The sequence below is a fragment of the Calliphora vicina genome, chromosome 3 (assembly GCF_958450345.1).
Source record: "Calliphora vicina chromosome 3, idCalVici1.1, whole genome shotgun sequence".
Lineage (NCBI taxonomy): Eukaryota > Metazoa > Arthropoda > Insecta > Diptera > Calliphoridae > Calliphora > Calliphora vicina.
Window position 1 is genome coordinate 69,948,188 of NC_088782.1, and position 26,046 is coordinate 69,974,233.

The 26,046-nt window shown below is 32.8% G+C and overlaps 2 protein-coding genes across 2 annotated transcripts; one reads left to right on the forward strand and one right to left on the reverse strand.

Annotated features, from left to right (window-relative positions):
* Positions 1 to 6,309: 6,309 nt before the first annotated feature.
* Positions 6,310 to 7,812, reverse strand: Uch-L5 (ubiquitin carboxy-terminal hydrolase L5). Its single transcript, XM_065504033.1, has 2 exons — positions 7,654 to 7,812; positions 6,310 to 7,575 (listed from the first exon to the last, which is right to left on the reverse strand). The coding sequence occupies exons 1-2, from the start codon at positions 7,724 to 7,726 to the stop codon at positions 6,674 to 6,676; spliced, it is 975 nt and encodes a 324-aa protein (XP_065360105.1). The 5' UTR covers positions 7,727 to 7,812; the 3' UTR covers positions 6,310 to 6,673.
* Positions 7,813 to 9,079: 1,267 nt separating this feature from the next.
* Jarid2 (Jumonji, AT rich interactive domain 2) lies at positions 9,080 to 22,919 on the forward strand. The gene is made up of 4 exons (XM_065503598.1): positions 9,080 to 9,663; positions 13,771 to 20,629; positions 20,700 to 20,858; positions 21,047 to 22,919. The coding sequence occupies exons 1-4, from the start codon at positions 9,554 to 9,556 to the stop codon at positions 21,365 to 21,367; spliced, it is 7,449 nt and encodes a 2,482-aa protein (XP_065359670.1). The 5' UTR covers positions 9,080 to 9,553; the 3' UTR covers positions 21,368 to 22,919.
* The last annotated feature ends 3,127 nt before the right edge of the window (positions 22,920 to 26,046 follow it).

Here is a 26,046-nt window from a genome sequence, read left to right on the forward strand (position 1 = left end):
ATATAAAATCAATACCTAGCAACCAAATGATTAACATAATATTCCTATATACACAATACTGGCAAAATAAATTAAATAAAATTAAATAATAAAAATAAATTATTATATATACAGTATATAATGTAATTGAATTTTTTAGATATAAATAATAACTAAAAAAACCTAATTTTCAATATAGTATACATGAAAAAAGTAAAGAAAAAACAAAATAAATATTAAAATTCGTACATACTGTATGTATGTGCAAGTATTGTAATAAAATAAGCTAAATTAAATTAAAAAAAAAAAAACATTATTAAATATTCTTAAAAATAAACACATAATACCTAACAATTCATACAAACATTTAACTTATATTCAGACACAAACACTTAGGATAGTGTTCACATTGTTAGAACATTTAACGAAAAAAAAGTGACCAATTAAAATTAAATTGAAACCATAAATAAACATTTGCTAAAAATATTGGTTAAGCATATTCCGTTGAATATTTAAACAATGTGAACATATATATCTGTACACACATTCGTACATAAGAACAAACAATAAATGCAAAAATTATAATTATATATATAAAAACAAAATAAATTACATACAAACATACATACATACATACATATATAATAATTTAAACAATCTACAAAAAATAAATCAAATAAAATTCTAAAGAAAATCAAATTACCGTTGTTTTTATTTTACTTGTTAAAATTTCATAGAAGGCAGTTACAATATTATTACGAAATTCCACTATCAATTGAAATTTAACAGCTATAACGCCGGGTTTCCACATCCACCATCCTTAGTATATATTGTCATAAGTTGATATTTCTACTTATCAGCACAGTGCTGCCAACATTAACTGTTAACATGCTAACATTAAGGCAGCAGAAAGATCTAGAAATAGAACATTCTAGTTTTGTCCGTTAGATAATTCATAAAACTTCTAGAAGATAGCACTGTGTATATAAATAGTGACAGCAAGTTGCATTCAGTGTATTGTAGGCGTTGTTAGATTTAACATCAACTGGCACAAAATGATGAAATTTCAAAACCCCCTAATAAAAGACAATGGATCTGGGGTTTCTTCTGGAAATCAAAATTCAAAACCCTCTAATCCAGATCAATATGCTATCAATGAATCAAGCTCAATTTAACTATTAGAAAAGGATAATGATATGAAAATTGTCACTAACATGGATCAAGCCCGACCATATAATACCCTACACCAAGTAAATGAGTAAAAATATTTTTCCTTTATAATATCAATAATTTATATTCGTGAGTGATTTTCGGAAGTGGGCCTTATATGGGAGCTATGACCAATTATGGACCGATCACCATGAAATTAGGTCGTGTGATTTATGTCTATATTAAAGTTAACAATGTTGAATTTTGTGTATATACCAAAATTTTTAAGTGATTTAAGCACGTTAAAGTGATTTTCGGAAGCGGGTCTATGTGGGAGCTATGACTAATTATGGACCGATCGTAACAAAATTTGGTGACATGAATTTTGTATATGGGGCATTTCATGTCAAGTGAACCAACTTTTGAAATCGATGTCTTCCGATCGGGATGAAATTTGCACCAAGGTTAGCTCTATTGGATAGTAACTCAGACACAATTTTTCAACAACATCGGTCGAGAACTCTCTGAGTTATAGGGGGTAAAATTTTGACAATTTGGTCAAACAGGGGTTTTTTCTTATCCATGTAACTTATTACCTATTGTTCTTAGCAAAATGTGTCCCAAATAGTATAGATAGCTATTTCTTCGATCTTTCGAAAAAAAATATTTAAAAAAAAAAATAAAAAATTTTTAATATTTTTTTTCCGAAATCAAAAACTTTTTTGACTTTTTTTTAAAATGTTTTCTCTTTTTTTTTTTTTTTTTTTTTTTTTTTTTTCTTAAAATAAAGTTTAGATATTTTCCTTGAACACCTACTTGGTCGCTTAGTGGGATGCGAGTGGGATATCTATCAAAATAAATATTTTGTAACTCAAAACATAAAATTTTTGACTTTTTTTGCAAAATCAAAAACTTTGTTGACTTTTTTTTTTCAAAATGGACCCTTTTTTAATCTTTTTTTTTAGGTCAAACAAAAGCTTAGATATTATCCTTGAAGACCCTTTTGGTCGCTTAGTGGGATATCTATCAAAATAAATATTTTTTAACTCAAGACTTACAATTTTTGACTTTTTTTTTGCAAATACGATTTTTTTTCCAAATGGGCCCTTTTTTTAAAATTTTTTTTGTAGTCAAAAGAAAGCTTAGGTCCATTCCTTTAAGATATTTTTAGTCCCTTAGTGGGATGCGAGTGGGATATCTATCAAAATAAATATTTTGTAACGCAAGACATACAATTTTTTAATTTTTTTTTGCAAAATCAAAATTTTTTTCCAATATGGGCCCTTTTTTAATTTTTTTTTTTTGCTCAAAAGAAAGCCTAGGTCCATTCCTTTAAGATATTTTTAGTCCCTTAGTGGGATGCGAGTGGGATATCTATCAAAATAAATGTTTTAACACAAAAATTGTATGTCTTGAGTTACAAAACATGATAGATATCCCACTAAGCGACCAAAAGGGTCTTCAAGGATAATATCTAAGCTTTTGTTTGACCTAAAAAAAAAGATTAAAAAAGGGTCCATTTTGAAAAAAAAAAGTCAACAAAGTTTTTGATTTTGCAAAAAAAGTCAAAAATTTTATGTTTTGAGTTACAAAATATTTATTTTGATAGATATCCCACTCGCATCCCATTAAGCGACCAAGTAGGTGTTCAAGGAAAATATCTAAACTTTATTTTAAGAAAAAAAAAAAAAAAGAGAAAAAATTTTAAAAAAAAGTCAAAAAAGTTTTTGATTTCGGAAAAAAAATATTAAAAATTTTTTATTTTTTTTTTTAAATATTTTTTTTCGAAAGATCGAAGAAATAGCTATCTATACTATTTGGGACACATTTTGCTAAGAACAATAGGTAATAAGTTACATGGATAAGAAAAAACCCCTGTTTGACCAAATTGTCAAAATTTTACCCCCTATAACTCAGAGAGTTCTCGACCGATGTTGTTGAAAAATTGTGTCTGAGTTACTATCCAATAGAGCTAACCTTGGTGCAAATTTCATCCCGATCGGAAGACATCGATTTCAAAAGTTGGTTCACTTGACATGAAATGCCCCATATATAAAACTTATTTGGAGCGAAATTTGTGTAGATACATATATAAATTAAAGATTTATGACCGATAAAGTCCAATTTCGAGAGGACATTTGTATGGGGGCCAGGTGAAATAATGGACCGATTTTGGCCATTTTCAATAGGCTTCGTACTTGGGCCGAAAAAATTATAGGTACCAAATTTTATCGAAAAATCTTCAAAATTGCGACCTGTACTCTGCGCACAAGGTTTACATGGACAGCCAGCCAACCAGCCAGACGGACGGACGGACATCGTTTAATCGACTCAGAAAGTGATTCTAAGTCGATCGGTATACTTTAAGGTGGGTGTTAGACCAATATTTTTGGGCGTTACACACATCTGCACAAACGCATAATACCCTCCCCACTATGGTGGTGTAGGGTATAAAAATACAAAAGGAATTCCAAAGACGATTTCAAAATAGATTTATCTAAACTACGTTCTGTTTATATTAGCAGTAAAACTAGCTCTAGTCAAAATAGGTTTTCAATATTAGATGATTTAAATGTTGAGGCAAATGAAACAAATAATGTTAAAATAAATCCGGTAACGAAAAAGCCAAAGATTTACAACAAATTTGGACTTAAAATTAAATTAATCCTTGGTTGAACAATTAAAAGCAAAGGGACTTGAATTTAAAATAAATTAAAAAATAAACATTGTTTGCAGTTTATTTAATATTTTATTGATTGTTTATATTAATGTCTAGTTTTAAACTCTAATTTGAAATTTAACTGAATTCATTTTAATACAACTCTTCATAATATTTGAATTAACGGAAATAATCTTGATTGTTGTCAAATTTCATTTGTTTTGTTAAGTTTTTATACCCTTCACCTTCGTGAGAAGGGTATATATTAGTTTGTCATTCCATTTGTAATTTCCACAATATAATTTTCCGACCCTATAAAATTTATATATTCTGGGTCTTTATAGATAGCGGAATCGATTAAGCCATGTCCGTCTGTCTGTTGAAATCAATTTTCTGAAGTCCCCAGATATTTTCGGGATCCAATAATTCTGTCAGACATGCTTTCGAGAAGTTTCCTATTTAAATTCAGCAAAATATGAGATATAAGGGAAAAAAAACCATGACAACCTCGATTTTTTACCTATTTCTGGATTACTAACTGCTTAATATAGACAATATGGAATCTAATGATAGATATTTCAAAGACCTTAACGGCGTATATAAGACCGTAGTAAGTTGGAGCTACAATGGGCCAAAATCGGAAAAAATATTTTTTAACCAGATTTTTTTTTTTCAGCAAAAAAAAAATTGAAATGGTGAGTCAATTAATGTCTGGGACTGGATAAAGTACCTGGGTGTGACATCCCACAATTGTAATAATATTGTTTTTGCTTTTATCCAGGAAAAACATTTAAAATCAAATCATAAAGTTTGTTTAGATAATTTTCATATTGTAAGTATTGCCATTAGAAAAAAATATTCTTTTTCTAAAATTCTTCCCAAATATTTTTGTTGGACACTTTTTTGTCTATGCCATCAATTCTGCTGTTTATACCCTCACAAAGAAGTTTCTTGAAATTTCGCTTCCATTTCGGTTTGCAAATTCGCTTCGAGTTCCTCGTTGTTGACTTGAACGCCAGCAAGAAGTTTTTCGTTTTTGGCTTTAGAAGTTTCATGAACTTCTCTAGAATTTTCGTGAACTTCAGTTATGAGCTTCTCGTTGTTGACTCTAGAAGTTTTGTTGGCTTCTTTAAAGTTTCCATCATAGCAGCAAACATTGTGATTAAATCCACGCAGTTTGTTGTTGCACAGGTACAGACTTCCACATATTCTTTATACCAACATTCGTATGTTCCGATGTCAACCGCTTGAATTCATCTATGGGCCTCTTCTGTAATACCGCCTTATTAAATGCTGTTGTTTCAAATAATTTTCAATCCCACTTCTGACATATTTTTCAATCCCACTTCTGACCTTTTAAAAATGGTGATTTATTTCCTTTAAATAAACCGGATTCTTGTAACTGTAAATAAAAGCGACCAGTAGTTAAAAAATACAACAATTTAAATAGTCACTCTCCTTTAATACACACACTTATATTAATACTTATAACAGCGCCTAGGATACACTGACTCCTCAGCAAATCGCTGTTACTATTTACATACATATATACACAGTCTTCAACCTTCAATTTCATCAATGATCACCTAGATCATTTAAAACTGGTACACAGTCAATATTGTCATACTTATAAAAAATGTTAATAACAGCGTGCTATCAACATTGTTGATAAGTAGAAGTTTCTACTCAAGGAAATGTTTATAAACATGATGAATGTTGCAAGACGCCATTACAAACCGTTAAATTAAAATTGATAATTCAGTTTCGTAACAGTATAATACAAAAACCTCCAAGATGGTTGATATACTTATTTTCGGAAGGGGATCTTATGTGGGAGCTATGGCCAATTATCTACTGATCGTCACAAAATCCATACAACGGATCTGTGTATTTTTGTAAGATATTTATGTTGGTTAATGTGTTTTTCGGAAGTGGTCCTTATATGGACCGCTATTGTCAATTATGAACCGATATTTATACAATTTGGAAAGGCGGTTTTTGTGTACATGGATTACGTAATTTGTTAAAGATTTATGAAAATTATAAACGCCTCAAATATTTTTTAAGTGGGCCTTTCTGAAGAACTGTCATTTAAATTGAAAAAGGAATTTTTGGTCACAATGTTAATAAACAATACCATATTATATATCATATAAACGGTATTTTGAAGCACTATTCAATGATACCCAAAATGATCAGATAATTTTCTAAATATATGAGAAATTTACTATTATAGGTACATGTATATTGACATTATAACTATACCTAATAAACAAAGAGAAAGCATGCAAACATTTTAACCAAAAAAATATTATAATGCAAGCTGTTGCAATGATCTTGATCTTGATAAAAATCAACTTTAATCACTTGATTTCAAGTATTAGTTTTGGATTAGTAGTGGAGTAACTTGCTGCCAGTACCCCGTACTCAGTCCTAGTGCTAGGGAACGCATTCTTCACCATTAAATTTAAAGAAAATCTAATTTTCTTTTGCGAATTCTTCCAATTTTTATTAAATTTAGATATTGTTTAAATTTTAACTGTTGTACTTTATTAATTCATAATAATAGTTGACCAAAAAAGATATTAACAATTTTGTTAAATAAATATCAAAAATGATTTTGTATAATTTTGTTTTTTTCAGGCAGTTAAATATTCTTAAGACGTACGAACTTCTTAGACAAAATTAAATTAAAATACGTTTGAAAAAGTTCAAATTAAAAAAAAAATCATTACAAATGCTGTTTAAATGACTAAATAGTTGAATAATAAGATGTAGAAAAAGAAACAACCCTCTTAGACGGGCACAACTATAACTAGAAACACTTGATAAAAAAGTGCGCTCTCAATATTTATAATTATAAATGTCTGCTAGTGGTATAAGGGTTTAAGATTTGCTCTTTGTAGCTGCAGCTTCCCGTTCCATAGCACGTTGTTTAGCCTTTTCGTAAATGGGCATCAATTGGCCACGTTCTCCCAACATTTTTAACAATTCTACTATGAATGGCAAGTAGTTGTGTTTACGTCGAACATTCTCGATGCGATAACGCTTACGTTTCTCTACTTCATTGTCCACTAGAAAGCGTAGCTTCGCTATTTCTGTTTCACGATCATCATCCGTTTCCATGGCCTCTTCGCCACCACTGAGCAATTTATCAATTTGTTGCTGATAGATTTTCTGACGATCCGAAACAATGGCCATTAGATTGAAGTGAATCTCACCTTCGCTGTATTTATTCATCCGCTTTTCAATTATGGGACGTACGACATCAATCCAATTTTGTCCAGTGCCAACGGCACCCAAATCAATAGGACCTTCTTTCAAACCATCCAATTCATAGAGGCGACCATCAATTGGTACATAGCCTATAAAATGATAGACATCTTCATCTTTATTCTGGTTTTTCGAATCGAGTTCGAAGAGTGTTTGGCGTGCAAAACTATTGTGGACAGTGCGAATTTGTGATGCATTACTTAACGTTAAACCCTTGTTGTAGGGATCGAAGAATTGACAAAATTCTTTGAAATTTGATAAGGTTTCGCCTAATTTAATGTCCTCATGCTTGCAATTGAGCAAAATGCTCAAAATAGCTTGGGTAGCACACGCGTTGTTGATGACTTGTTTGGCAAAGAATATCTTTTCTAAGCGATTGTCTTTAACCACTGTTCCTGCTGGCTCATCGTCTTGCACCCACTTAAAAAGGAAAATAAGACCGTGTATCGGTTCCAGTCTTTTAAATGTCTCCTCATCTAATGACCAAATTTCTTCTACTTGAGCTCCCTCACAACCTAGAAGAAAACACAATAAACAATCAACTTGCAAATCTTCTGCCATTTTAGGAAAGCCGGTTTAGTTTATAAACTTACCGAATTCTTTAATCAATTCGGTAAACACTCCTGGATCACTTTCGATTAAACACCAGTTTCCAGCAGCTTCCATTTTTTGTATTCTTTATTTAATTGGTGTACAGTCTTTTGCAAATAATAAACTAATGTTTTTTTTTTGCACATTCGTTACAAATGACAAAATTTGCAATCTCACAAAGCATTGTTGTCGCTATGTTTTTAGTCCTCATCCCCAGTTAACGCTTTTGTATTCCCAAAACTCCTCAGCAACATGATACTAAAGCCAAGTATGAAGAGAGCTATATATCGGAGCTATGACCAATTACCGATCGATCCTCACAAAATTTGGTAGTATGATTTAGGTATTTATAAAAGTTATTTGATTTAATGTTTAAATTAAAATGTATTCCCATTTACCCAAAAAATTCTATATTTGGGGATAAATCGCCAAAATAGACAACACTCATTTCACAAACCAAAAACAAAGACCACTGTTGCACAAATATGTAGTAGCAAACCTGCTTTATCTACTCATAAATACGAAAATGGCTCATCAAACTGATTTGCAAAATCCTTTTTTCCACGGCAGCGCAAAAATGAATCTGCTTGAAAGTCGGCTGTCAAGCGCTGAATTTTGTTTGCATATTTTTTCACATATTGATATACTTAAATTATTTTGAAATTTCGACTATTCATTCCATTTTATTGATGTGAAAAACGCATTTTATAACATTTTAACAACAAACATTTAATATTAAAAATCAGTTAGTCGACTTTTCAACTTTTTTGGGATAACAGAATCGATTGTTTGTCCTTTTTCTGAACAATAAGTCGATTTAGACTTTTGTGCACAAAAACTACAATAAATTTTTTAGTCGGAAAAAATCGAGCAAACGTTATCCCAATAAAGGCTATTAATTGAAAAAAGGTCTTAAAGTCAAAAAGGACCGACCGTGCCAAATTGTTAAAAAATAATTTAAGTTTTAATTTAATGATTTAATATTATAGAAAAAATAAAAATTTAAAAAAAAAATAGTTTTTCTCATCAATAAATCTGGCAATCATGTATTTTTTAAATTAAAATTGGGTAAATATGCTATTTTCATAATTAAGCAAAATAAACTCTTTTTGGTTTCCACTGTAAAACCCTAATAATTAAAGTTTGGGAACTTCTGCTTTGCACTGTTTTTGTCAGTGTTGACAGATTAGGGAATTTATTCCCAAATTGAGGATTCTTTTCTCGTAATTGGCGATGAAAGTTGTTTTTTTTTTAATTTAAAAAAGTCATCAAAATGTAGTAAATTTTTTTAGAGTCCCCAAAATGTATTGTGTTCCAAATATATTAAGTCCCATGTCTGCTTTATGGTAGGATAGAAAATTTTACATTGGGGATAAGATACGATCAAATCTGGTAGCCCTGGTGTTTGTCAATCTACAAAATTTTTCACAAATTATTTTAATCTGGCAATGCTGTAGCGTCCGCCATGAAAAGAAAAATAAATTTCGCTGTCGTATTGAGAAAAAATTCTACAAAAATTTACATTTTTCTACTCATTAACTACACATAAAAAATAGTGAAAATGTTATAAAAAACTTAAATAAACAGTATATTATTTAAAAATTCTAAATTTCTTACGAGTGTGCCACAATTTAATGACGAAAATATGAAGAACAAGTTTATGATTGCAACGCGAACAGACTTTTTGCGAATGAAAATTTTTATTGGGAAGTGGTGGTTTTGTGTGTAATTGGAGTTTTTTTTCCCTTCATATTGATAATTCAACAAAAAAATTGTTTGTTAAAAAGTATTACTTGAAAAAAATAATAGATAATTCTATTATAGATAGAAAAAAAAAACTAAAATAAAAAAAAAACAAATAAAATATAAATTAACTAAACAGTTGAAACGACAAAATAAATTATGGTGGTCTCCAAAGACTCCAAGCGTAAACGCAAGGAGTCGTCACCGCCAGCGACACCACAGCAACAATCTACAACGGCTGTAGAGTCATCACCAGAAATGCCCAAAAGGTAAAATGTGTTAATTTTGCACTACTATTTGTTATAATAGCCAAAGAACATGAGTTTAATTAATTCTCAACCATTTAAAAAATATACTCCAGTTAAACCATTTTTGTTGTTTTAATTCATTCGCTTTTCGCATTGTGGATACTATTATATCTGTGCATAATGTTGTTCTTGTTGTTGTTGTGTGTATATTTTAATTGTAATACGTTAAGGTGTTTGTCGATCGACTGTTTGCTAAAAGTGTAGTTAGTTGTTGAAAGAAAGAACATTTTGTATGGTGGGGAGATGTTTGTTGATACGATACGAGTAGGTTAGTTCAGTTTAGTTTATTTCATTTTGAATGGGTGACGTTGAAGCATTTCTTTTTCATTTTTTTTGCTATTTTTTTTTTCATAATAGTGTTGCATTTATTCGGTTATTTTCGTTTTTTATTTTTATAAAAAAGTGGGGGTGGGTACTGCTTTTATTGAGATGACTGTGTAAATGCATGTTTTTTTTTATTTAAATTTTGTATATTTTTTTCTCATAGTGTTATTCATAAGATTCAATTTATAGAGTAATAATTTCAAAGATATTTAATAGATATAGATAAGATGGTTCGTATTCATTAAAAGATTTTATCTTAAGTTCGTCATTAGCCTATTTCAATGGATGAGCACGATTGGTAAATAATTTATTTAATACCTATTAGATTTGATTAATTTAACATACCTATGTACATATAAACACATAGGTATATGCTATATTAAGATGACCGCATTTCTAATAAATAAGACACAAAAAAGTTCTCAACTATAATGAATCCGAAGTTTGTTATAAGAAGATGGCATACTACAGTGCAAGCTCGGTATTCGCGACTACCCATTATCGCGACGGCACAATTATCGCGACTGCTTATTTTTTAACATTGCAGGTTCTATAATCGCGACAGTTTACTAAAAACGGGTTCTATTTTCGTAATTGGGTGAATTACAAGCTGCATAAGTCTTCGGTTTACCGCATTACAAAGCAGGAAAATTCATTAAAGAAGTTCGTTCGTACAACAGAAAGTGGCCGTGGCAAACGTTGCACCTTAAATAAAGCTGAGTACCCAAGAATGGAAAAATGCTTTATAAGTGGTTTTTAAAATAAACGTAAAAAAATATTTCAATATCAGCAACGATTTTACGATCAAAAGCCAGTCATTTGTATTCCAAAATTTATCAAACCAATTCAGGTTTAAATGCCAGTGAAGGATGGTTGAAGAAATTTAAGCGTCGACATGGAATTCGATTTTTAAACATTACAGGCGAGAGAAATTGTCTTCGAAACCTCATCTTATTGATCAATTTGTCGAGTCCTGTTTATATTATAGGATGCTTTCAAATCACACACTTGTCACATGTAATGAGAAAATGGCTCCCGGAAGAAAAATATATAAAGAGCGAATGTTGACATAAACAACTCGATTCAAAAAGAGTTTCATGTTGAAAGTAATGAGGAGCAAATGGAATTATCGGATACGGAATCAGAAGATTTATACAATAGTATAAATTCTATGATTCATGAAGAAAACAAAATTAAAGTGGTCGATTATATAACAGCGAAAAACATAGGCTTTGGAAAATGATAAGCCGACAACAACACTATATGAACTACGTAATTCAGTTGTTATTTTAAAAAATAATTTCCAAAATAGCAACTCAAAATATCCAATTTCTTTAAAAAAAATTTAAATTGTAAATACCTATATCAATAAAAACAATTCTAATTTTAAAAATTACATAAAATTTTTCAATAAAATTTTGGGTTCTGTTATCGCGAAAATTCAGTTTTCGCTACAGGTCTGGTTATTAATTAGTCGCGAATATCAGGTTTATTTATTTCATTTATTTTAGATTGTAAGCCCTTGGGGCCTAATTAATCCAGCTTAATCATATGACAAATACAAACTTTTATTATATAGATATAAAATTCAAATTAAATTTTAAAATTTCAGTATATATGTATTATTTATATTTTTTATTATTATTTTTTTGCACAAATGTTGAAAACTAAACAAAATTAAATTAAAAATAACAATTTGTATTGTGGCTAAAGTTTACAGCTTCTATAGATTTTGTAATACAATATTTCTAAATTTTGATATGAATTTGAATTCCATAGTCTCGATATCATAATCTGGGAGCAATATCTAGGTGTAATTTGCACTGTATTTTCTCTAAGACCACTGGTGAATTCAGTGAATATTTTATTTATTTAAAAATGCTATTAGAATATTTCAATAAATAAAAAATTTCAACTAAAAAATCATACTGAAAGAGGCTTAACCGACTCTTAGGCATTCGGCGCAGGTCTCTTCACGATAACACAATAAACATAGATAAATAAATAAACCTTGTGAATAGACCAAATATAAAAAAAATTTTAATTAATATTTTGTTGCAAATCGATCCTTATTTCGGCAATTTTCCAATAATCCCATCAATTTTATGAATTGGCCCAATTCCTTGACCAGAAAAGCTACCCCAGACCATTAATTACATTGCCTCCTCCATGTTTAATTGTTCCTTTGCAATACTTAGGATGCAGTCTTTCTCCTTTGGGCTTTGGTATACTCCAGTCTAGCTGTCTTGTTCTTAGCTGATGTAAATGTTTTTTTTTACTGGTCTTTGGTTGAATAATCCGGCTTCTACAGCTCTTCTACTGATTGTTTTATCGCTAACGCATAATCTTAAACTTGTTCTTACTTGACTAGCTCTTTTCTAGATTGCTCTTTTGATCACCGAATCATCATATCGTGTGATTTTACGAGGACATCCTTCAGAATGCACCGGTGATATGCGACCAGTCTGCAAAAACTTAGAAAAGAGCTTGGAAATAACAAAAAAGACCCGTCTTCCAGTCTTCAATAGCTTTAATTTTAATACACTGGAGTACTTTATCTTCTGGAATTTTTAAAAACATTCGTTGTGAATTCCGTTAACTCACATTGCAAATATTCAGTAGCGTAGTAAAATTTTTAAACATCTTATAAGTGGGTGCTTTTGTTTTGTCCGTTGCGTTTTGTGTTTTTATGTGATTTATCATTTTAAATTAATTTTTCATAAAATTATCTTTTACTAAATAAATATTATATGAATATTAAGAATATGAGTTAATAAAATATATACAAAATACATCCCAAAAAAGCTTTTTTTATCAAAAAAAATTATGATTTGAAAAATCATTTGAGAGTGTGCTTTAGTTATGGCCGATACTGTAAGTCTGGAACAAAAACCACAACAATAAAATCATTTTTCAAAGTGGCTTTGTTGATGGCTTCAACAAATATTGTAATATTCTTAATAAATTTTAATAATCTATTCGACTATGGTTGATAATAAAATAAAATTACAAAAATATCTATATTCCATTACTACCCGTTGAAATGCTATGAAGTTTTAAATTAAAACCCATATTTAGAAATCCACAAAAGTTAAAGATCCTAGACTTGATCATTATATATGTTTTATAAAATGAATTAACTGCGTAGAATTTTATTAAATTCGGAGGAGATGAAGAAAAAGCCTTCATTGATTTTAAAAAATGATAACTCACAAATAAACAATTTTAACTTTATAACATTTTAACGTATCCCAATAAAGCACAAGCGCTTTCTGCCACTATAATGCATATAATAAAACCGTCATATCAAAATTAGACTTGAATTTTAAAAAAATAATTCCACCATTATGTTTACTGATGGAAAATCCTTCTAACAATGTATGATATCATTGAATCTATATTTTAAAGTTAAAAAAAACAAGAATGGAATGGTCTTGTATTGGTTCTATGCACCCATTCGAATGGTATATTAAAAAAAAACATAACCACATAATTTCTAACGACACGCTAATGTAAAAATCATACATGATTCACATAAATCGAAAAACTATATCATTATTTGAACGCCTGAACTACATATTACTTTGTCATGCTAATTTTGCTTGTTAACTTATCAAACTGATAAAATTTTCTCATTTATTATAATTGTAAAATAGCTACGCACTCAATTGTACAACCATTTTGCTAAATTAAATTATTAATATTTATGTTTTATTCTTTTGTTGTCATCTTTCATTTAAACAGGACAAAAGTTCAAGCTCAACGTAAGTTTGCACAAGGTCAAAGTGCACCACAATCATCATATAGTTCTATAATCGCAGCATCATCTTCATCTAATACTGGGCCAAGTACTTCATCAGAGAGTCGTGAACCACCAACCGAGATTTTGCCCAATAAACGGCCAAAGACAGAGGATTTTTTAACATTTCTATGTTTTCGTGGTTCCTCAGCTTTGCCACCGCACTTGGATTTTCTAAATCAGGGTAAAAGTAAAGAACCTGAAAGGCCAGTAAAAAAGCCAACTATTAAACCAGTGATTAAGAAGAAAGGAAAGAAAGGTCGACCACCGAAGAATGCTAAACAAAAAGAAGAGAATATCCCTGCTAAAGCAGAAGAGAGTGAAGTAAATAAAAAGGTTGAAGTCGCTCCAGAAGAAAATCAAACAAATACAAATGAAAATGAAGAAAAAAATAAAAATCCGGAAAAAGTACAAGTTGAAGTTGAAGAAAAGGAGGAGGAAGAAGAAGAGGAGGACGATAATGTACCGACTTTCGCTGTGCGTAAACGAGCAGAAGTTGTAGCCGATGGCAATCGTCGCAGTAATCGCAGTAACGCTGAAGAAAAGTGCAATAATTTTACAGAGACTTCAAAAAGACGATCAAATCGTGCAAGTACTAAAGGATCAAAAGTTATGCTTGACCATCTCTCAGATGAAGAAGACGACGAATACTTCTCAGCGGTCGATGAAAATAGCAAAGCTCTTAATTCGGATATAGATGGTAAAGAACGAAAAACTACAAAGACTCCTGTCAATTCAGAGAGAAAATCAGAAACTCCTTCAAAAGAAAGTGAAATGACAGGCAAATCTCGGAAAGGAAGGCCACCTTCAACCAACAAGAAAAAGGAAGTAGAAAGCTGCAAAGAGAACGAAAGAGAAGAATCTGTAAAATCAGCAAAATCAGACATCAAAGAGAAGATTCCGGTGAAGCGTCCAAGGCAAAAGGAATCACCTATTTTTATACCTTCGCCGGAACCGTCCGGACGTATGACAAGACAAAGAGCTTTTTTTGAGCCCGTTAAGGTTCCTCATAGAGATAATGAAGACACCGAGGACGAAATCAACAAAGATGTTACGGAAGAAAGAGTTAAACCCGAAACTAAATTAAAACCCACAGAATCTGCTATTGATAAAATCAATGAACCATTAAAGATAAAGGCCGAAGATAAAGATGAAAAAACTATATCAAAACAACTGGTTGTCAATGATGATAAAAACAAACCGACACAATTAGATGTATTTGATTTTTCTTCCGACGATGAACAACCTTTAGCTAAAACGATTAAATTAAAAAAGTCTGGATTAAATAAATCAAGTCCTAAGAAAACAAACCCTCGTGGAAAAAAACCGTCACCGAAAAAGGAAACCATCGAAGAATCCAATAAGACCAATGAAAAAGAAGAACTTAAAACAGAACCGGAGGAAAGTGTTAAAAAAGATGCTGTAGCTACAGAAACCGTTATGTCTGCAATTGAAGACGAATCAAAACCGAAAGGAAAGCGTTTAAGTGGCCAAGCAGCAAAAAATTCGAAGAGGAAGGAAAATGAAGAAGGATTAAAAGATGTGGATAGGGAATCAACCCTAAATTCCCCGAAAAAGTCCAACGCAAGACAGTCTCGTAAGAAAACCAAAGCTGAAAGTAATGAAAACACTGCTGTTGAGAATGAGACAGAAGATAATCAAGGCAGTCCTACAAGAAATCAAAGGCCATCACGTAAAACGAAAGAAGCAGCTACTATATATATGGGCATAATAGGACATCGATTGCAAATGGCAGAGGACGATGATGACGACATTTCGTTAAGTAGTTTCGATCGGCCAAATGTCCGAGAAATGGAAAAGATGGAAAATGAACTCAAACGAAATACGTCGTCAGTAGGAAAAGGATCTCCACCGCCGAAGCAATCAAAATCAGCGGATATGCCACAACCAATAGCTCTTCCTATTGCAACTGCAGTTGCAGTAGAAACAAAACCAACCACAACAGGTCGCCGAGGTCGACCTCCTAAAAATCCTAAAATACAACCACTTGTACAGCCACCAAAACGTGAAATCGAAGGGATGCTCGTAAAGAAAGGCGCAATTGCAAAGTTGACTCAATCTACCGAAAACCTAGCTGAGGCCAAAGACAGCAAAACAGAACCCTCAAAAGCAGGTACGGAGGACGACGAAGACTTTCTGTTGAACGAGGAACTTAACGAAACCAAACGTAAACTTGAAAAAAGCTTCAGTGATTCCGATGACGAACCATTGGCAATAAAAGCTCACGTAAAGGCAGGTGATAAAGATGGAGAGGATTCTCGTAAGTCTGCAGGCGGTGTTGAGTGCCTATCTCCAACCACTTTACCAATAGTGAATCCTCCTGTGGCAACTGTTAGTGGATTGATAAGTCTCTCTATGCTACCTATAACTCCCAAATCTGTTACCACTATAAATAGCATACAAACTCAACCAACTCCACAACCAACACAAACGGCAGCAGTAACAACATGTGTGGTGCCGACTACAGCACTAGCAACATCTTCGGCAATTTCAGCACCAATGGCTGCGACAATACCATCACCAATAAGTTGTACTATTCAGCCACCAGCTCCAGTTACTCCTACATCACAATCTCCGTTTAAAACGATTGAAAAGAAGTCACCCATACCAACATCGAAGATTTTAAATGTGCCTGCAACTTATGGCATTCCCCCAGCCTCGCCCACAGGTAATATTGCAGCTGGAATTAATACAAATTTCGGAAAATCGCCCATGTATGTACCACAATCTCCAGCCCACTATCATTCTCCACATCCATCACACATACGGCCAACTTCAAGTTTGCCACAATTTCCCGTGCAATCTGTGAAGAATCCCTCGCTTGTGGCACCTCCATCCAATACGGTCACTTCTCATCTGACTACTCCTCCATCACAAATGACAGCTCAGTCGCCAATAAAATATCAAACTCCTCCAACTACATATCCACCACCAATCGAGGCATACCCCTCGCCAAAAATCAATCCCAACTTTTTAACGCCCAAATTTGATCGCAATACTCTATCTCGTCCAGGAAATAGTACTGGAAATAATAATGCTTTTCCTTCACCTTCACCAGTGAAATTCGATATGTCCGGTTCAAGCAGTGGTCTACTAAAGAACTCATCACTTTCGGCACCGAATGTTCAAATGAGTCCTAAAACGCTAATATCCAGCAACATGAACTTTATGGGAAATAATCCAGCTGCTTCAACGACAGTTGCGGGACAGATTAGCAACGATCCGCTGAAGGATGAAATTGGCAGTATACTTGCGGCTAATTTAATGCCAAGCAAGGAAGAATCTGGCAAAATATTTGGTATTGCCAGTGTTAGTTTGGCGCAAAGTTCAGGTCCTGATAATACAAAATGTACATTGGGGAAATGCGGTTCAATTCATAAACCTGTTTTAGGTCCTGTAGTTCCAACAGAGAGTTATATTGGCGATCAACTTTCTGGAAAGGAGAGACGCAAAGCCAAAGTGAATATGACACACGAACAAATACACAAATGGCTGATTGAGTGTTCTTCGAACCCTGATGAGATTCAGGATGATCTTGATGATGATTTCGACTCAGATTTAAGGCCGAATAACTTTAGTTCAACACCACCACCAACTCGCGATGACAAGGAAAGTACATCATTTAGTTCGTCTTCGAAAGCTACACGTGATTTGGGTAAGAGTGAAAGTGCTTGGTCGGCCAAAGGACCGTCTCTCAAAGCCACCCCTGTTGTTGCGACTAGTAGTGCAATAAATAATAGAAAAGAAGATATAAAACCTATCGAAACTACAAGTCCACGACTGGAGGAGGAGATGGAGAAGAATTCTCCTGTAATGAATTTGATATTTGACAAAACACCGGTTAATAAACAATCGCCTGATCCAGGAAGTGTAGATGCCGACGAGAAACTTACTCAGTCAGATAAAACTGAGAAGAAGAATGACAAAAAAGCCAAGGAAGAGAAAATTACCATCAAAACATCAACAATAGAGGCAAAACAGGGCAAAGTTGCTGAAAAGGAGGCCGCCTCCTCAACAACAAATAAATCGTTGGCGGTTGGCAAACAAAATACTACCCAAAAATCTTTAAATCAGAAGAAAACAGCTCCATCCCCGGTCACTACACCGACAACAACATCTACTGCTAACAAACAAAATCGTAAAAAAGCTGTATCCGAGGTAGTCGTGGAAGAAAAATCGACAAATTCCAATCAAAAGGATTCTGTCAACCCTCCAGAAGTTGCAAATATTAATTCAACATCAAACTCTATTAATCGTACTCCTAAGCGTACTCCGGTTTATCAGCAGAAGCAAACCCCAAAACAGCAACAACAGCAGCAGCTTCAACAGCAAGAGAACACGGACCTTAAAATATCAACAACCACAAGTCATAAGCGGGCTGCACCGACTTATGGCACCGCATTTTCTGTTGAGAATGAAAAATCTATTTATTCGTTCGATAAGGACGATGTTGAAGACCAGGAGAAATCAAACAAACCTTCGACGTATCGACGACAAAGCAGAAAAGATTCGCATGTCGATAATGGCATTAATACAACACCAACTGCACTACAACGTACTCCACCCACAAAACCAAAGCGAAATGCTGCAGCTGTTGCTGAAATCGCCAATAAAGAATTGGCTGGCGGTAATTCCCAAACTAGTTCAGTTTCATTGACTCTAAGTCCATCGGAAAAAACTAAATTGGTTAAAGTGAGCCTTGACGGCGATAAAACTACTACAAAGACTACAAAAGGAGGAAAGGGTGGCAAGAAAAACGTTCAAGCCGAACCAAAGCCACCGGCCAATGACGCTGAATCTGATTCAGGAGATGGCCATACTTTCTACATACCTTTGCAAGGCGTTGGTGCCGGAGGAGATGGTGACGGTGGCATTCAGGGAGTGGCAGTTAAATTGGGACGTGAAGGTCCCGATGGTCCCAATCAAAAGGTTATCATGCATGCTACGCTAGTGACTAAGGCTCAAATGGGATCTAACACTAAGCCACTACCTGACACCATGAATGTCTCAGATATTGTTAAGAACTTGATGACGAGCGACAAGAAGGCATCGGGTGCATCGACATCAGCCGCAGCTGCAGCGGCTACAAATTCATGTTCGAATAGTTTGAAAAATGTACCAATTGGAACAGTACAACCACGATTCAAGGGAGATTCAGCTACACAAGGTCCATCTACATCTTCTGCTGGCGGGGGTGGTGGCGGCGGTGCTCTGCAACGTGTCAATTCAAATTCTTCTCTATTTTCCGGCTCAGTTAAATCACGCAATGCCGCTGCTGCAGCTGCTGCAGCGGGGGCTTCAGGAAGCGGAGCTGCCGGCCATGGTTCGAATAAAAAGTTTAAAGACGATACGCCCATTAAAATGGCCAATAACACAGCATTCCCTCGACATGATGACCCCACACAGATGGTGGAAGCTCCTATTTTCCGGCCCTCCGAAAAAGAATTTGCAGATCCTATTGAGTTTATAGAGCGCATCACACCAATTGCAGCCAGATTTGGCATCTGCAAAATTATACCACCAGCTTCCTTTAAACCCGAGTGTCGCATATCAGATGAAATGCGTTTCACGGCCTACAATCAATATGTGCACAAATTGTTGCACCGCTGGGGTCCCAGTGCAAAAGAGTTAAGTGCAATTAAAAAGTACTTGGCCACTCAAAGTATCGTGATGAATCATCCACCCTGGATAGGTGGTATGGAAGTAGATTTGCCACGCCTATATCACACTGTCCAAGAGCTGGGCGGTCTGAAGGAGGTAATTGAAAAGAAGAAATGGGCTCGGGTTGCTGAAGAGATGTGTATTCCTAAACTGGCGCAGGATCGCGTGACCAAATTAGATGATATTTATTGTAAATACTTGCTTCCATATGACACACTCTCGCCAGCCGAACGTCAAAAACTTTTCGATGAAGTTGAAGCCGATTGGGCTAAAAGAGAAGCAAGAGCCCGACGCAATGCTGATCGGTTTGTTAACACTGAAAGCGTTTCCAATGAAGAAGACGACGTCTCATCGGAGAACGATGAAGAAGAGTCTGAAGAAGAAGTCGATGGTGTATCTATGGAATGTATTGTTAAGGGACGCAGTATGCCACTGAGTCAATTCTATCGTATCGCAAGAAACACAATGGCTCTGTGGTTTAAAAATACCGAGCCCACTGTGAACGAAGTTGAAGCTGAGTTTTGGCGGCATGTGGCCGTTCGTGATAGTCACGTATGTGTACATTCCGGGTCGATTGATTCCTCTGGTTGGGGGTTCGGCTTTCCAAGTCCGGGACCGAAAGGAAAGGGATCCAATTACGCCAAACACCCTTGGAATCTAAAAGTGCTTACAAACAACACTGGGTCAGTGTTGCGTTCATTGGGACCTGTCATGGGTGTAACTGTACCAACGCTGCATGTCGGAATGCTATTCTCGGCCTGTTGTTGGTACCGCGACCCTCACGGTTTGTCGTGGATAGAATATTTACATACCGGTGCCTCTAAACTGTGGTACGGTATACCAGATGATCAAAGTGCCAATTTTAGGGCTGCTCTGACCTCACTCATTCCTACACACTGTCAAAATAAAACCATTTGGTTACCCTGTGATACTGTTATGGTACCTCCACATATGCTCACCGACCGAGGAGTGTCCCTCTGCCGCATTGAACAGAAACCTGGAGAGTTTATCGTAGTATTTCCCCGAGCCTACACATCAAGTTTAGCCACCGGTTATGTGGTATCGGAAAGTGTTTATTTCGCAACATCGTCCTGGTTAGATTTAGCTAAAGATGATTTTAGAGTAAGTTAAAGGACATTTTCTTCTTATACGCAATAAATATATCCTAAAAATTATTTTAAACTTTGTTTAGGACATCCACGACAGCTGCGAACCTGCTATGTTCTCATTGGAACAATTATTGTTTGCCTTAGGTTATGATCAACGTGTTACGCCTGATACCTTACAACAGATGCTACCAATGTTACAAGAGGTCTTTGAAAAAGAAACTGCTGCCAGAGAGCAACTTAAGGTCAGTATATAAAATATATACATTTACTTTTAATAATAGAAGTATTTTTAATTTGAGAAAATTCAAAAAATAAACCGCCATTTGTTTCGAATATTTGTTACTGTTCAACAATTTAATTTATTTATACAAATGCATAGTTTTAAAAAATTTAATAACAAGACATTCGTTATTTTCAATTTTATTTGCAGGCTGCTGGTGTAACTTCCACTGAAAAAGTTACGAATGAAAAAAGTGGTAAAGGAAAAAAACAACAACAGCCTCCACATAAATCCATTGAAAGTGAATGTGATCTTTGCCGTGCAAATCTTTACATTTCAATGGTGCGCACAGATGAAGGTAACATATACTGTCTTCAGCATGCTTTGAAAAATCTCAATAATGGCAACATACAGGCCAAACAATGTAAGCTTATTTATGCCTACAATATCGACGATGTTGAGAACCTCATTAAGAATCTAAAAGATAAAATTCAACAAAAACGTGCAGTAACTGGTAAGAAACAAAAATAGTTGTACAATTCTAAACTTTCTGCTAAAAAGAGAAAGAAAAAGAAATATTTATAAAATGCATTTTATTTATCCTCTGTAAATAAAATGCAAATAAGTTAAACTTTACAATAAAGTTAAAATGTGAACAAATGAACACATTTCTATACACACAGTCGATCCAAACGAAACTCATTCGTTCATACATACATGTATAAGTATATTGAATTTTAATTTGAATTGAATAAAATTAAGGTACATATTTATTTTCTGGCATTTCTAGAAACAATCTGAATTAAAATAAATAAGTTATATTTTCTATTTCACAAAAGTAAAACCGATACGTTTTATATCCTTAGAGCTATGTATGTTTTTCAATATTTATTTACAGCAAAGTTTACAGAGTGAAAATATTAAGCTCTAATTAAACCATTTCTTTTAAAAATGCCTTTAATAGAAGAGAAATATATTTGTTTACTTTAACATCGATCTTAAGAAGATATGTTATAGTTTTTCGCAATTCAATTTGTGTTTTCCTTTTTTTTATATTTGTGAGTTAGAAAGCATTGAACGATTTTTGTTTTGTATTCGAATTTCGCTTGGATTAACTGTACAAAAAACCTCTACATCCCCTTGTTCTTGTAAATAATGTATTGCAATCTATGAATACATAAAAAAAATATATATATATTTAATAAATAAATATTCCAGAAATGAAAACATTGCAATTTTAATATACATGATACATAATGGCAAATTTTCAAATTCCTTCTTTTTTTATATCACAGTGAAAAATACATTTTATTTCTTTTGCTAAATAAACACTTAATAATATGTATTAGCTATAACAAATAAACAATATATGGTAGATAAGCTTCTCATTTTTTAAATAACATATTAACTGTTCGACATCAAAGATAATTCAATTTATATTTCATGTTTGAGAATTTTGCATTGAATGAAAATAAACAAAAACAAAAGAAAATGAAATGAAACCCAAGCCTATATTGATTTGTTTTTGATTATAAACTAGCATTAGATTTGTATTAATCCTTAAATAAAAAAATAAAAAATAAAAATGTAAAACAAATTAAAATACAAAGCAAAAACAAAAACTAGTTTTATAAGTATGTATGGCAGACCATAATTTTATAATGACCTCAATTTCTTTTATTTGTTTAATGAAATGATATAATAATTATATATATATTTTTTTTTTTTTAATGTGAATTCCTTATACAAGTATACATATATTTTTTTCGTTTATTCCCCTTTAATATATACACAAGATAAAAAAGTAGTTTTTAAAACTACTAAGAGTATTTTATGTTCTTTTATTAATAATTTTGGTTTACCAATAATTTTGTCATTGTTTGAATGGATATTTACTTATGTTTTACTATAATTATTTTTATCTTTTTAAATTCTTAATTTTTCGACTAAATATATATTTTTTTTCTTTTTTGTTAACTTTATTTTCATATCTATATATATAAATATATATATTGATGTATTATTATAGAATGTAGATATTAACAAATGTGCAACAATAAAAATCAAATATAAAAATAAAAAATGAATAAAATATTCATAATTAAATATCAATAAGTTTTTGTTCTCAATAAACTAAAAAATAATATAATTGTGGAAAATGTATACAATATTATTACAGTTATAATATACTGCATTTAAAAAACAGATGTTCTGGAAAAAGCAAAGATTTATTTGGCGAAATCTGTTTTTCCAAGTGATTTTGTTCAGAATAATTTTATAGTCGACATCGATCATTTGGTCCTGTTGTCCCCGCAAATACACCATAACACAGATGACCACAGAATAAAAAGCTCGCTGAATACAAGTAATCAAGTTGAATCAAATTGACAGGAATACTCAATGAGAAGTGTTGGACGTTCGCATAGAAGATGAAAAAACAGTACACTTCCTGATCGGAAGACGAGTTCCGACTTTATTCCAAGTTCCTCACAAAATATCCCAAAGCCTACTCATAGCATACCCTTGTGACATAACCCTTTTCCATGTTTCCCAGTCTACATTTCTGTCTGGAAGGGATTAAACTTTGAATAACATATATAGTTCCTAAGTAGCTTTATGTAGTTAGAGGTTCCGTTCAAGATCGATGGAAGAAAACTTATCACCCTTGAGTTCAAGGTTCCAGATGCAGATCACAGTTCCGTAAACATGGTAGTTTGATGATTGGTCCATTAGTAAACAATAACTGTTCTGTTTTCGATTAACTCATAGCATTTTTTTATGGCTGGACAAAGCTTTGGTCATAATATCGTTAATCACATCTATAAACAGTCTCTATACTTTTACCTCTGAGTTTTCTACCAAGGGTTCTTGTACCAGGCATATGTCCAGTTGGATGGAACCCCATCGAAACTTGTTATTTTTCTATATTTATGAATCTAGAAACATGAAATTAAGTACTTATGAAAGTGAGTAAAATTGGAACTCGCCAAAGGAAATTATTAGTTTAAAGTTTAATAATTTGGATTACTCCGTACCCCCTTGGCAATCGCAAGGGATGGGAGAATTATTTGGCTGATCAAAAAGGAAATTATTGGAACTTTATCTTTATTCTAATTGTACTTTTTGAATTCTTTCCATTTGGACCACTATTTACAGATTATCTCTCGTTTTCCATTTGAACCACTTATATTATGTTTCAGATAATTTTGATATAAAGTTATCCTTGATATAAAGTTATCCTGACTTTGTCAGTTATTAAAACATCTTATTTACTATGCAATGGTGCATTAACTTGGTTTTGAATTATGACCTTATTGACCAGATTTTTTGAAATGTGCCGGAATGATAAATTTGCCCGTACGCTGCTGTACTTGGAATCAATCATCAAAAAAAAAATCTTTATTTTTTTTATTATTAGGTCCATCCAAGAAACGATGAGTGTGTCTATTTCCGTTTGCAAAGTTCACCGAATCAAAATCCGAACTCATCCGAAAGGTGTTTACAAACATTGCACAAAATTACAATAATCACGATTTTTTGAGTAAAAGTGCTATATTGGCTCCGAAAAATATTGATGTCGACGAATTGAATTTTAAGATTCAAATTGAAATTGCTGTCGAATTGATGACGTACAAATCGGTGGATTCCGTTACTTCTCAAGATGATGTCCTCAAATATCCAATAAACTCGCTGGAATTATCCGGATTACCGCCTCACAATCTCCAACTGAAAGTTTGATCGGTAACCATAATGTTACGAAACATAATCCAACTACGTCTTTGTAATGGCATCGAGTTGCGGTAAAAAAACTGATGAATAATCTCATCGAAGCAACAATACTTAATGGAAAGTACAAAGGGCAAGCCGTTTTGATACCATGGATTCCAATGGCTCCGACCGACATGCCATTCGATTTTAAACGCTTGCAGTTTCCGTTACGGCTTGCATTCGCAATGACAATTAGCAATTGTATGTCACCTGTTCCCGTATCGGAACACCATCAGCATTATTTTTTATGATATCACAGCAAACCAATCGAAAAGTATTTCTTTATTTTAATTGGTTAACTGTAATCGATCTTTCAATCAAAATGTAAATGGAACACCATAAGCACAGGGTAGAACTAGAGGCGTAACTGAGAGTAAACTGAGATTAAAAAGAATTACTCTTTCCCAACATTTATGACTGACACAACAACAAAATACAGTGCACTCGCGGTAACGTGAACTAATTAAAACCAAGGGGGTTCATGTTAGCGATTGTCGAATTTCATGAGAAAAATATAAAATTTTACAATATAAACCTGTTTTATTAAAATATAAAACTAAAACTAAAATTATTAATTAAAATTCAAAAACAAGATCACGAGAAAATATCCATTGAAATAAAATTACATAGCAAATAAAATTTCTCTTTCGTTGTCATACAAAAATTAAATTAAAAATTTTTTATATAAAGGGATTCCCTAAACTTTAAAAATCTCATTAAAAATATGTATTTCAGTGTTGTCTACATTCTAAATTCTTTAATAACTTGGCCAATAAGCGTTTAATCAAGAAAAGGAGGTCAATCTGTGATCACTCATATTTCTGGCCAAAAGCATTTTTTTATGTAAAAACTCAAAATATCTAAATTCGTTAATAACATGTCCAATAAGCTATTTCGATAATTATCTCAACATGCTTCCCATCCAAACCAACTGATTTGTGAGCAAATACAAATATGAGTGATGATATTTTGCATCAGATGCGTATTAGAACCTCAAATTCAAATTAGCAACTAAGCGAGGAAATTTACAACGATGCTTTCATATTAATTGAGGATATGTGGTTGATGATGTAGAACAAGGTATCCAATGCACGAATCATTTAATCAAGAGTTGCGATGCGATGATTACGATGCATTCAACGTTCCACTTAGGGTATTCAATTAATCGGGTTTCTGGTTTAATCGGTTAACCGAGCAAATAATTAATCGGGGTTTAGATTTATTTGGTTAATTTAAAATAATTCGATTAACCGAATAATGTCTATTTTAAATTTAAAATGAAAATACAACCACGAATTTTGTGTACAAAAACATAAAAACAAACAAAACATAACAATTCAACCAAAAAACAAGTACGAGAGCTGTGCCGAATCTTAGATACCCTTCACCAAATTATACTTGAAAATAATTTTTTTTTAAATTTTTTCTTTTCGAAATTATTT

Excerpts from the sequence above, each read along its gene's own strand:
- Uch-L5 (XM_065504033.1), bottom strand. The coding sequence starts at position 7,726 with ATGGAAGCTGCTGGAAACTGGTGTTTAATCGAAAGTGATCCAGGAGTG. Across the intron at positions 7,576-7,653 it reads CGAATTGATTAAAGAATTCG|GTTGTGAGGGAGCTCAAGTA; the intron begins GTAAGTTTATAA and ends GTTTTCTTCTAG.
- Jarid2 (XM_065503598.1), top strand. The coding sequence starts at position 9,554 with ATGGTGGTCTCCAAAGACTCCAAGCGTAAACGCAAGGAGTCGTCACCG. Across the intron at positions 20,630-20,699 it reads TAGCTAAAGATGATTTTAGA|GACATCCACGACAGCTGCGA; the intron begins GTAAGTTAAAGG and ends AACTTTGTTTAG. Across the intron at positions 20,859-21,046 it reads CTGCCAGAGAGCAACTTAAG|GCTGCTGGTGTAACTTCCAC; the intron begins GTCAGTATATAA and ends TTTTATTTGCAG.